The 13,065-nt window shown below is 42.5% G+C and overlaps 1 protein-coding gene across 3 annotated transcripts in view; it reads right to left on the bottom strand.

The window, feature by feature from the left end:
- RAPGEF5 (Rap guanine nucleotide exchange factor 5) overlaps positions 1–12,655 on the bottom strand; it is a 984,395-nt gene extending 971,740 nt beyond the window's left edge. For 2 of the 3 annotated variants that reach the window (XM_078663507.1, XM_078663508.1), the window contains exon 1: positions 12,218–12,648. In XM_078663507.1, coding sequence (XP_078519633.1) covers positions 12,218–12,460 — 243 coding nt within the window. In that variant the 5' untranslated portion in view covers positions 12,461–12,648. Of the gene's footprint in view, positions 1–12,217 lie in introns of all 3 variants that reach the window. The other variant, XM_078663509.1, reaches the window with a different exon arrangement.
- Positions 12,656–13,065: the final 410 nt, after the last annotated feature.

Below are 13,065 nucleotides of genomic sequence, written 5' to 3'. Positions count from 1 at the left end.
CTATTCCAACTCCAGCCCACGTTGACAGTAGGGAAGGTGTTGGGTAGAAAATTAAACTATTCCCTATCCTACAGCCCCCTCCAGCGCAAGTCGTTGTAACGATGCGTTGTAATAGCAGCATTGTAATAGCAGTGCGGGGTAATGCCCGCGTTGTTATGGATGTTTCCCCTTCTGAGAGGAACTCTCAATACAACTCAAATTGATTCCAGAGACAGTCACACTTATACTTGCAGGGGATTTTAACTTACCCCTCGACCCCGCATAGATAGAAACTCGCAGTGCTCTTTTTGACCTAACAAGTCACACAAAGCACTCAGAACCTTATGCAGGGAGTTCAATCTGATTGATGCCTGGAGATCATAGAACGCTACAGAAAGGGATTATACTTTCTACTCATTCCCCCATAACTCATACTCATGCATTGAGTACCTTCTTATATCTGGATAAGCCATAAACAAGATTGACCAGACTACCATCGAGCAAGGGTGATTTCATATCACACCTCTATCACCCTATCCATTACTGACCTTGTGCCTTGCACAAAACGGCCTCTTTGGAGATTCAACGATGAAATCATCATGTTGTGAACCAATAAGCAACTCATTTGAGAGGCCGTTATAAGCTTCCTCAATGAAGGCAAAATAGGGGATACCTCAGATCTAACACACTGGGAAGCTTTAAAAGCTACAATAAGAGGGGTGGTCCACAAAATAAGATCTGCAAAGAATTAAAAGGATAATAAAAACCTCCAAAAATTAGAAGAAATCACAGAATTGGAGAGAACATGTTGCTTACAGAGATAGAGTCCTCCTAAATAAAATAGTGAATAAGAAATACGAGTAAAATTAAAATAGTAAGTACCAGAGTGGGCATCTGGATCAACAAACAAAAAGTATCAGACTATGCAACTTCAATAAAGCTGGGAGGCTCTAGCATCATACTTGAAATTCAAACTCCAATAATACACAATTAACGCACTAAAAGATATGGACGGCTCAGTATATACCAACAAGAACAAAAGAAATATTTAATGAATTTTATCAAAATCTCTATGATAAAAACACTACTTTGGATCACTCAAAATGCCAACTAGCAATAGAACCCTTCCTACACCACCTAAGAGAAAACAATGACACACCAGGCCTTCAATTTGGCGATACTACAGTCAAAATTACTGCATCATTACTGCATACGCAAAAGACGTCCTGGTTATTTCTGAGAATTCAAACATGGCAATACCGGCCCTAATGTCCTCAATAAAAAAGACTCTCTGAGATTTCCGGATATACACTGAACAAAGATAAAAACAGAGGTTACACGTCTTAATAACAATGGTAACAAAGAAATTATTGGAAACCTCTGGATTTACATGGCAACCAGGATGCATTAAATTGTTAGGATTCAAATTCACCAAGGACTTATCAACACATTGGAGACTAATGAAAAAACCCTTATTAAAAAAATCATGTCACTATTAGATGGTTGGTCACCCAAATTCTTGTCCCGGTGGGATAGATTCTAAACTTTAAAAATCATGATTACGCCATTGATTAACTATCTTATTAACATGCTCCCAATGACCCTGTCTGAGGATTTTCTAAAAAAGATAGACAAAACCTTTAATACCTTCCACTGGCAAGTGAAGAACCTGAGAATCTCACTTAAAAAACTTAAATTGGCTAAAGAGAGAGGGGGACTGGGCCTATCCAACTTGAGAAACTATAAAAGAGCATAACTTTGTAAACAGGCCTTCTACTGGTTTGTAAATGACCTAGAATATCAACCGACATGGGTGAATATAGAATAATTACTCCTAAACAACATTCCAGTTCCAGCAATCGTAAAGATGCATACTGCCCACCTTCCACCCACACTCTAAATATATAATCATCCGGAATATGAATCACGTTATTTTGCAACTCAATTGTCATTCTCAGATCAAGATAAGCAGTTCCAACTTGACCTCCTTATATTTTAATCTCAAATTTAAAATAGAAGACCAACTGACATACTGGCAAATCTGGTCGAATAAAAGTATCAACTTTGTCAAAGACATCTTTGTGGACAGTCTACCTCAACCCTTTTCTAGCCTACAAACACATTTTAGCCTAGATGAATTGGACTTCTATAAATTCTTACAATTAAAAGTACAGATCACAAAATATTCCATGCATCCTACAAATCCCTCTATTCTCTTGCTGTTGGGCCAGGTACTAAAATCTGGACATACTTTATCTAAGATATACAAACTACTACTCCCAAACCCGTGCAAGTCTCATGTTCGTAACAAACTAAAATGGGAATCAGAACTAAATACCAGAAACATAGTTTTTGACTGGAAAAGTATACATAAAACCTATTTTACAGACAAGATCTCAATTTTGCTATCCAGAGCAAAATATATGATAATTAATAGAGCATACACAACACCATCTAGAATTTATAAACTTAACTTCAGTCAAAGCCCCACATACTGGTACTACAACCGGCACGAGGGAGATTTGGCCCATATGCTATTCCATTGTCCCATCATATAAACCTACTGGGACAATATCTATGGCTGTAATAAAAACACCATTAACACTGAGCCAACCAGAGAATTCTCCTACATACTGCTGGGCTACCTAGACCCTCATCTACAAAATGAAAATGATCGCTGTCTCCTGGATGTAATGCTTACGCTTGCATGTAAAGTAATTCTTAACAACTGGAAACACACAAAAACATTTTCCTTCATGATGTGGCAAGAATGGCTCTCCTTCCTTAGAGGTACCGACAATATCTCACTACAACTATCGCCATGGCGACCTCCGCTTAGACCGATGTGGGGCTCACTCAATGCCACTTCCTTCAACTATGAACCCCCCTGAAAATTCTTGACACCCATACTACACTCTTCAGGGTACTGTTGCATTACACTTTTAAAGCCACACCAAAGAAGTCAACTTTAAATGTTACACTATTACAACAGAAGTCCACTTTATGGTATAACTGAACTAGGGCATAAGGTTATTACAATATGTCGCTTAACTAGTGCTGACAAGGTAATCTTTATACTAACTTTTACTTTTTTCTTCGCTAACACCATGTTCTTATGTATGACATGCTTCACACTCTATACAACTCTATGATTATTACAGAAGAGGATGAGTATGGTTCAATTGAGTGGTATATGATATTTATGGTATATTTGTTTTGTAATAAAAAAGGTATATGATATACATGTGAATATGTTAAAGGGACAAGAGTATGAGTAATGTAGTATGGTTACTGCAATGAAACCCTGTTTGGTTCTTATATGTATCAAATCTGAATAATATGTAAACTGATATACAATTGCCCTCCACCTTATCTTCTCTAAACCCTTTTATGAGCGGTTGCTTTAATGTAACCGTGTTTTATTTATTTACAGATTCCTTTATATGGCCTTGTCCTTTTGATTGTCCTGTTTCCTTGTTGGAAAAACTCAATAAAATTACTTGACATTAAAAAAATATGATTTTTTAAAGAAGAAACCATTTTGTAGTGTTTAGACATAAATAGCTCCAACTGGAGCTATCTGATTGGGCTTGACCAGGGAAAATCTAAAACTTCAGGCCAGCTGTGATAGTGCACAGGTAAGATACAGGGACCAACCGTGGCTAGTTGAACAGTAACTGGGATGTGTCGACGTCGAGGGCGCTGTGTAGACCAAAGATGGTGATGCGTCGCTGTGGATCCTGCAGCTGTAGGGGATGCCTCTGCGTTGAACCTCTGGCCTGTAGGTGATGGGAGCAGCATAAAGTAATGTACTGGTGCCGAGCCGAGCAAAATCGGAGATGCGTCGGAAACAGGGTACAATGCGTTGTGCATTAGTTGATGAGTTGTCCACGGTTCGTGCAGCAGCGGTGATGCACCGTTGTCTAGGGAAATGTGCTAGTTCCAATCAGTGCAACGTTGATGAGTGAATTTTCTTGGTTGCAGCACTTGGCACTCACTTTCACGGACCAAGGACTGGATTTACACCACTAGGCAGAGCATGACTCACAGCAGACAGAGTCCAGGTGCTGGTTGCAGGTTGAAGAGAGAAATCTTTGATATCCCTGAAACTTCGGAAAACAGGAGGCAAGCCAACAAGTCATTGGAGATACTTTGGTTCAGGGATGTAGAGATGCAGGTCCTGTCCGCACTCCCAGGCAAGAGCTAACAGACAGTAGACCAATAAAGCAACAAAGTTCAGCAAAGTGGCAGTTCCTCCAGCAGCACAGTAGTTCTTCCTGGTAGAATGTCCTCAGTTCCAGACGTTTTCTGACTTTGTGGTGTCAGAGGTCTAGTACTTAATTATACATAATTGTGCCCTTAAAGTGGGGCAGACTTCAGAGAGAGGCCTTTGAAATACACAAAGTCCTTACCCTTCCCTACCTGACACCAGACTCGCCACAGGAGTCAATATAGCCCTTTGTGTGGGGACAGGCACAGCCTATTCAGGTGTAAGTGTCAGCTACTCCTTCCCATCCTGCCCAGGATAACCCATCAGGATGTTGATGGCCCATCAGTCAGATCTAAGCTCCCTTTCTGTTTGGCTGTTTGAAGGAAATGCACAAAGGCCAGCTGACACGCACGCCAGATGTGTATTCAGAGACAGGCAGAAGGCACAGAATGGTTAAAGTAAGAAAATGCATTTTCATACTTGCAACTTATTAAATTCCATCTTTACCATAAGTTGTGATTTTAAATTGTGAGTCCAAAGAGATCAAACTTGCAAAGTCTATTTTTTCCCAATTGGAAATGACGCTTATAAAGTGCTATAAAATAATCCCAATCTTAACCTTTTAGGAGAGGTGGGTCTTGCAGCAGTAACAAACAAATTTAAGAGTATTTCCCTGCCACGACATGTAAAACTTAAAAGTACATGCCCTACTATTTAAATACACTGCATCCTGCCCCCTGGGTTGTCCAGGGCCTACCCTGGGGGTGGCTTATATGTATTAAAATGGAAGGTTTGTGCCTGGCAAGTGGGTTAACTTGTCAGGTCAGCGTGGCAGTTTGGAACTGCATACAGGCTCTGCAGTGGTAGACCTGAGACATGTTTAAAGTGCTACTTAAGTGGGTGGCACAATCAGTGCTGCAAGCCCACTAGTAGCATTTAATTTACAGGCCCTGGGAACAGGTATTGCATTTTACTAGGGACTTATAAATAAATGAAAGATGCCAATTGTGGATAAGCCTATGTTTCCGTACAGAGCTCATGCACTTTAGCACTGGTAAGGTGCCCAGAGTCCTGAAGCCAACAAAGATGAATTCAGCAAAAAGGGGAGGAAGAATGCTAAACCTTTGGGGTGGCCCTGCTGAAAGGACCATTTCCAACATAAATATGTTGCTGAAAAAATATAGGAGAGATTAGAAAACCATTCTTGCCCACAGAATGCAGTGCGAGAACATACAACAGGATGACATATGTAGTCAAACAGGAGAAAGGAGTGAAGTGAGGATGCTTCCTCAGAAAGGCAATCATTAATTCACGTTAATGATAAGATAGTCACCCTGGAAGAATCCTTATCCATTGTATGATTCTTTGTAAAACAAAGTAAATACACAAAGAAAAGACCCCAATCATAAAGTCTGAGGAGTATGACTAAAAGAGTATCCATTTCAGATTAATCTCTATTTAATGGAGAACATGTACAAACACTTAGGACAAAAAGTGCATGATCATAACACTTGAATGCAGTCGAGTAATCCGGGTAAAGAGTGGTAAAACAGTATTCTAAGCTATCAAGGTCAGGATACACGGCATAATACCTGTTATATATATTTATATATCTTAACTTACTCACTGCATTAACAAACCATTACTCGCATAATGTCTGGGACAAGTTTTTCCCTACTACATCGATTTAAAGAGTGATATTTATTTTGTGAAAGTAATTTAATTAATATTCCATAAAAATGTCATTAAGTTCTAATGAAACTACCTAAAGATTGGCATACTGAGGGTGTTAGACCTGATATGCTTGAGGTAGCGTTTCCCTAAACTCTTTGCTTTTTACTCATTGATTTTTGCTGATTCTCTGCCTGTGGCCTTAGGGCTCTGCGCACTTTCCTACTGTAAATGCAGTGTTAAAGTATGTGCATCCTTCCTACACACACTAGGAAGTAGTGCTTACCTGATGTTTTTAAACATGTCTCAAGCCTGCCATTTAAGAACTGTGTGTGTGCACTTGCACCTATGATATTTTTAAACATGTGTCAATCTGGATCATGCTAAGCTTTTGAGCACAAGATAGCTTTGGGTTTCTGACCCGGGTGATGAGACTTCAATTTAATGCACTCCTCCCCAAAAGTTTGCAATATTTGTATTTATAGCCCTGAGGAAGTCTTTCGCAGTATTGTCAGCAAAGACGAAACACATATTGGTGAGTGCAATGTTGAAAAACAGATGTGAAAATAAAGAACAGACTGTTGATACCATGAAATAAACTTTGATTCATTAACTGCTCAGAGAATATTTTTCTCAGTAGAAGCAACATGTTGGTTCCAAGGTTCAGTGAGATTGCAATGCACAGGCCTCTGTTGCCCAGGAGATGCGTTGGTTCTCAGGCTGCTATGCAAAGTCTGTCATTGAGTATGCTGTCGGCAAGGGATGTGAGTGCCTTCTCCTAGGATGGCTCCTGCATCAGTGGTTCCGATAGTGCAGCGGAGACAATGTGGCTCTTTGCAAAGGTACTACGTCGGTTCTGCTTGGGTTTGCCCCGTGTAGCAAAAAAAAATGCATCGGTTTCACTTGATCCATAGAGGCTGCCAGAGCACCGTAAGCCCACTTCCAAGGGTCCAGAAATTGGATCGCACCACTTGGCAAGGCAGAATCACAGATGGGAGAGTTTAGGTGCAAAATTGTTGGAAGCCTGTTATTTCCCCGAGGCTTCAGATCAGGCGGCCGGCCAAACAGCCCCTGTACTCACTCTGGAATTTGGATTCAAGAGATGCAGGTCCAGTCCTTCCCATCTAGGTAAGAGGACTGCAGGTAGCAGATGAGCACAGGAGGGCAGCAGATCTTCAAAGCAGCAGTCCAACAGACTGACAGTCCTTTCAGCATCACAGCAGTCCTTTTTTCTGGCAGTGTATCCACAGGTCCAGAAGTGTACCAAAGTGGTTGTGTTGCCTGAGGTCCATTTGTTATACCCAGTTGTGCCTTTGAAGTGGAGAGGTGATTCTAGAGGCATGCCTTTGAAGTGCACAGATGCCCTGCTCTCTCCAGAATAAGTACAGGGGGTTTGCAGCCCTTTGAGTGGAGGCAGGACATAGCCTACTAAAGTGTAAGTGGGGCTTGGCCCAGCTCCTCCCTCCCATCCTCCCAATGATGGCCCATCCAGGCACAGCTAAGCTCCCCATTGTATGTGGCTGTCTAGGAGGAATACACAAAGCCCAACTGTTGGCCTCGGCCTGTCGTGTGACCCAGAGACAGGCTGCAGGCACCGAATGACTAAGGCAGGAAAATGTCAACCTTCTAAAAGTGTCATTTTTTCAAAATTGTAAATTAAAATCCAACTTCACCATAAATTAGGATTTTTCATTACAATTCCAAAGACACCAAACATGAACTTGTCACCTGTTCCCATTTGGAAATTACACGTATTAAATGTAATAAGGCAACTCCAATCTTAAACTATGGGAGAGTTAGGCCCTGAAGTAGTAAAGAATGATGTTAGATGATTTTCACTACATGTCCAACTTTTGAGGTACACTGCACCCTGCCCTCGAGCTGTCCAGGGCCAACCGAATGGTTAATTTGGGCAGGTTGAAATGGCTGTCTTAAACTGCACACAGAAGCTCCAATGGCAGTCCTGAGGCAAGTTTAAAGTGTTCCTTATGTGGGTGGCTGAATCAATCCTGCAGGCCCCCTAGCAGCATTTAATTTGCTGGCCCTGAACACAGGTAGTACCACTTTACTAGGGACTTATAGGTAAATGAAATGTGCCAATTGGGTATAAGCCAATCACAACATGTTTTAAGCAGGGAGCACAACCATTTTAACACTGGTTAGCATTGGTAAAGTGCACATTGCCCTAAAACCAGCAAAAACATAGTCAGCAAACAGGAAGGTTGAAGGCAAAACGTTAGGGGGGAAACCACACCAAGGATAACAGGTCTAAAACTGTAAAACTGCTATGAGTGCTCTGGGTTTACTGCATCATTGACATGGTAAAAATGTATCAAGGGCAGAAAAAAGGCTGGGCACTACTGCGGGCAAAAGTATAGTAGTAGTTCTGCAGAGAAAGATACACAAAACAGGTTGGTAGGGTTATTACAACACAATATGCCTAATTTTGTCCTGTCGAACTCACAGGGGGCAGGCAACCGAGCAGTAACTGTCCTACTGCTGTCTGATTTGACTTCATTAATTTAAATTTAACTTACAACCAACACCATATTATTTTATCTGCCTTACCCCTTATTAATATATATCTGTTCTTAATTTAGGAAAAGGTGTGCCCTATTTAATCTTCACACTGGCATAATAAGTAAACAACTTCTAAGCTGATGCTTTAACCAGGTTTTCACACAGATCTCAGTCCTGGGTCTGACTGTATATTGTTGGGAGTGAACGACCAGAATAATGACCAATAATACATATCACATACCATAAATGTTTGTTTTTACTGTTGCAATAGTCATCTTAATCTATCTGTTTTAGACTGTTAATCAGATATGATCCTTATAGTCTGCTGCACTGGAGCTATATTGGTAAGTAAAAACCCTGAGCCAGATCTGTAGGCCAGAGGCATAGGCGATGGATTATAATGATGAAGAGGACAGGCAACAACCGGTTTTGCCTGAGACTGAAGGAAGGGCTATGGCACCATTAGAACATTTACCCACTGAGAGTAGAATATCCTAAATTAAATAGTGAGAAACAGAAAATTTGACATTGGAATGTTGGAGCAGAAGGCCCATATCAGCCATTATTGGCCCTGAGCCATTTTAATGTCTTCAATTGAGCTTTCAGCATTCCAATGCTTTAATTATAATTACATTACGCATATAAAAACAATTACTTGAAAATAGATTCACATTGCTGGGAAGGCGCGAGAGATGAAAGCCCTGTCGCTCTGGCAAAGCAAAAACCTGCACAGTAAGTGTGAGCAATTTTAAAGTATGCAATGCAATATTATTAAGATTCCTTTGCATAGGTTTATGCTACATAAGGCTTCAGGAATGAGTTCTGGACACTTACCACTAAGTGGACGCTGTCAGTCTGGCCATTCAGCAGTAACACCCCAATGAGCAATTAGTCAAATGTGCATTGAAAATAGACTAGAATTCAAAAACCAATCTAAAAAACACCACCAAAATTGGTTTCACACTATACATGCACTAACCAGCGCAACCATATGTTTATTTGTTGACATATTTTTTGAGGGTGGACATTTTTCGGAGTTCAAGATAAAAAATACTATACTCTAATGCTTGAGACTCATCTTTAGGAACCTCATAACATACCATTAACTGGGCAGTAATCTTGCTCATCGACAAACAATATTAACAGTAATAAATTGGGAAAAAATTAATCATTCTGATGTGGATGACTACAAAATGTGAAATGTGCATCTACATGTTTATTAGATTTCGGACTTGAGGTCACAATTACCATATTTTTCATGTTCGGGGTTTGGTAGGTAATTCCATACGAGATTTAAGATGTGTATGTCGAGAGCTAGGGCATACTTTCCCAATGCTTTCCTAATCTCGGACGTTTTCCTCTCTATCAGGAGGTTTTGTTGATTCAACCAAGAGCAGAATAACAAACTGTACTTGAGATTGTCAGACACTTTCTTCGATGGGCAATTCTTTCAAATCTATTTATCTTCTTTACATTTTTAAAACTCTTAAATGAAGTTGGTTAAAAAAATTCGACTATCACTGAAAATTCGCATTCTAATTGTTTAGAGCTATGTGGATACCTGGATTTCCCAAACCTGAGGGATTGTGTCTTTATTTAGGTTGAAAAAGTCGGCCTGATGATGTCTACGCTGTATATTTTCTACAAAGAGATAAGGGCATCAATTGTGGATTTAAAGAGGCATTGCTTCGAATGAATAGAAATATGGATATTAATGAATACCTCCAAAGGTGGAAACATTGATGATGTGAAACTGTTCACTGAATCCTACAGAGTTTGTACGAACATCATAGGTGTAAGAAGTAAGAACCATGAAAGATTTCTAGGATATACAATCATACATGCAATGGAAGGTATCAAAATACAGAAATAATAAATGTATTGCAATGGTTTTACCTACTATGGGTAATCCTGAAAATCTGGCTTGGGTCACTCCCTACTGACCCTACTTTGGGTATCTCTCATTAGACTGTGGATGAACACTCACTTGTGCTCACAAAGCCCATGCTTAGAAAGATTCAGACCTGAGGTTCTCCTTGGTAATAAGTGTATTTCTGTTAATAATGCAGTGCACATGGTTCGGACTGAAAGCAGAGCTATACAGAAAAATCACTCCTATTTTCCTATCGTTAGCATGGTACCTAATGTAGGATTAAATCCATGAACGCCACTCAAGGATTTATATAGGAAATGACCATTGTGCTCCAAAACAATATTGCTGCCTACTAAAAGTGCAAATATACATAGTTTGAAACTCCTTTTATTTGTGAAAGGCATCTTGTTGGTGTGACAGCACATCAAACATTGCTACACCAGAAACGCATAATTAACTTACATCTTGAAAAAAATCAGTATGCAAAGAAGTGGGTTTTATGTACAGAGCCAATGGTGGCAGTCAACGGTGTGAGCTGGTGAGTCACAGAGGTATTTTTCACCATCAAAGGCAAGCCAGGACTGTTAGCACTGCTCCTCCGAAGCCATGTGGTCGCATCCCCCATGCACCCTTGCTCAAAGTCTCCACTGAGTCCCAAAATATCAAACATGCTATCTTACAATGTGCTGTTTCGAAATGACATTGCCTGCTGGGAGCCAGCTAGCCTAGGAGCATAATTCGCGAATAATTAAAAACAATTCCCTCAGGAACAACTCCTTGTCCTTCCTGGCCATCGAGGTTTGACGTTTCACTACTTCAACGAGGGGCGTGCAGACTGGAAAGGACTGCTTTCCCTAATTCTAAAAATGGAAATTTTTTAGCAAGTTCCTCTGAACCTTTCGCGAATCCTTGTGGTGTAAAAACAGTCTAACATCTGCTTACAGCTCACAAGTGTGACGTTCCCTTGAGGTGCCTTTGAAGTCACACTCACAACACTTGTTCTAAATCTGCAGCCATGCACACCACCAATAAAAGTGTGAGATGCAACCTTTCTGCCTTTTACACCGGCGCGGTTATTTAAATTTTACTGAGCTTATATGAGATGGTCGCCATGCCATAAACCTTCAGAGCAGTAAAAGCAATAATCAAATCAAGCTACCCATCTCTATGCATAACATTACAGCTGCAGCCAATCAGCTCTGGCCTTTCACAATCCATTTCCAACCCCCTTATGTTGAGTTTTACGTGGGCGGACTGTCCAAACATATAGTGCCAGCCTGTTAATGGTGCTGCGTGTGTAACAAGACAGTGTTTCCACGTGGGAATGACCAAACGAACGAAAGAATGAATGGACAGATGAACAAATGGGTGAATGATTGGGTGTAGCGCAGCTATGAAAACCAGTTCGATACTGACCACATCACAATGGTACTTCATATTGCATTTTCCCAGTAGAAAGAGATACCCCCGGCTCTATTGGATGAAAAGTGTTTTGTCTAATGAGCACAATGCAGCCACACCTAGGCTGTCAAGATCACGTCAGATCAGGTGACAGCCTCTGGGCACCTGACCCCATCTGCTTGGACAGCCGAGCGCGCATTATGTGTAGTTTACATTGATGCTTCCGTCTCAGTACACAGTTTCTTGTGTGCGTTTGGCTTATATTGACTGTACCCATATATCCATAATCCCATATAAAGGTTTCTCTGCGGGGATTTTAACAGGGACAGCACGATGACGGACACGTCTCCTTGGGGGATGCACAGGCTCACCGCACATGGCCTTTTATTTAAAAACAAACCACACGCCTAATGCTGCGGTCTAGACAGCAGAACCACCCACCGAGTGCGTCCCGCTGACCCATGCCAACCCTGACCCCTTCCCGTGCCGCCCGCCTGCTGCCCTCCCAGCCCCGGGGTACAGCAGCCCCAGAGTCGCGCGCTCCCCCTCTCGCGGACACTCACCGGGCTGCTGCAGGTGCTGTTGTTGGCGGCGGAGCTGCTCTTCCTCCGGAGCGTCAGGCCGCTCCTCAGAAGGCCGGGCAGCTCGCGCAGCTTGTGCTTCAGCTGCACTTGCTGCTCCCGGGCGCCGCGGCTCCGGGGGCCAGCCTCGCCCCCGCCGCTGCCCGTGGCCATGTCCTTGGAGGCGGCGGCGGCGGAGGCGCATTCAGGCGGGGACAGCGTCCTCCCGCGCCCCGGCACGGTCATTCTTCATCGCTCGCCGTCTGCTCGGTGCCCGGTCCGCATTTGAGGGTTCGCGGCGCGGCAGTGCCCGCCAGTCGCGGTGGTTTGCCCTTGGGTGCAGCGTGCTAGTCCGAGAAACCGAGCTGGGCTTGCATCCTGAGCGCACACGGCTCAAACATTACACTGTCAGCGTCGCTGGGATCCGAGCCGACTCCTCCCTCACCCGCCCCCGCCCTGGTTCACACCTTGCTGCTGCTGGGACAGACGCGCAGCGGAGGTGAGGGCAGCAGACGGCGCGCGGGCGGCTCGTGGCACCCCACTGGCACCGGGGTGACCACCTACCCGGACTCCGAGGGGTGGCCATTGCTTTCGAAATAGGAATCCAGAGACCACAACAGCCCCTTGGTGTTGTTCATCTGCTTCAGTGGTCTTTAAGAGGCTAGCCTTTTTCGAAATGTCAGTGAGTATCTACTAATAAAGAAGGTTTCCTTAATTAGGGTTGAGAAGTAGGGCTGGCTGTGTATGCAGTTCAATGAAGGACAATGTCCTTAGTAGCCGGGCTGCAAGTAGTGAGCATGATGAGTATAGTAACTCGCATATTTAGGTCAGCTCATAGCTGGTGTGCGCGT

The sequence above is a fragment of the Lissotriton helveticus genome, chromosome 10 (genome assembly GCF_964261635.1).
Source record: "Lissotriton helveticus chromosome 10, aLisHel1.1, whole genome shotgun sequence".
NCBI classification, from domain to species: Eukaryota; Metazoa; Chordata; class Amphibia; order Caudata; family Salamandridae; genus Lissotriton; species Lissotriton helveticus.
The sequence above is the reverse complement of the archived record's forward strand: the minus strand, read 5'-3'. Positions and strand labels throughout refer to the sequence as shown.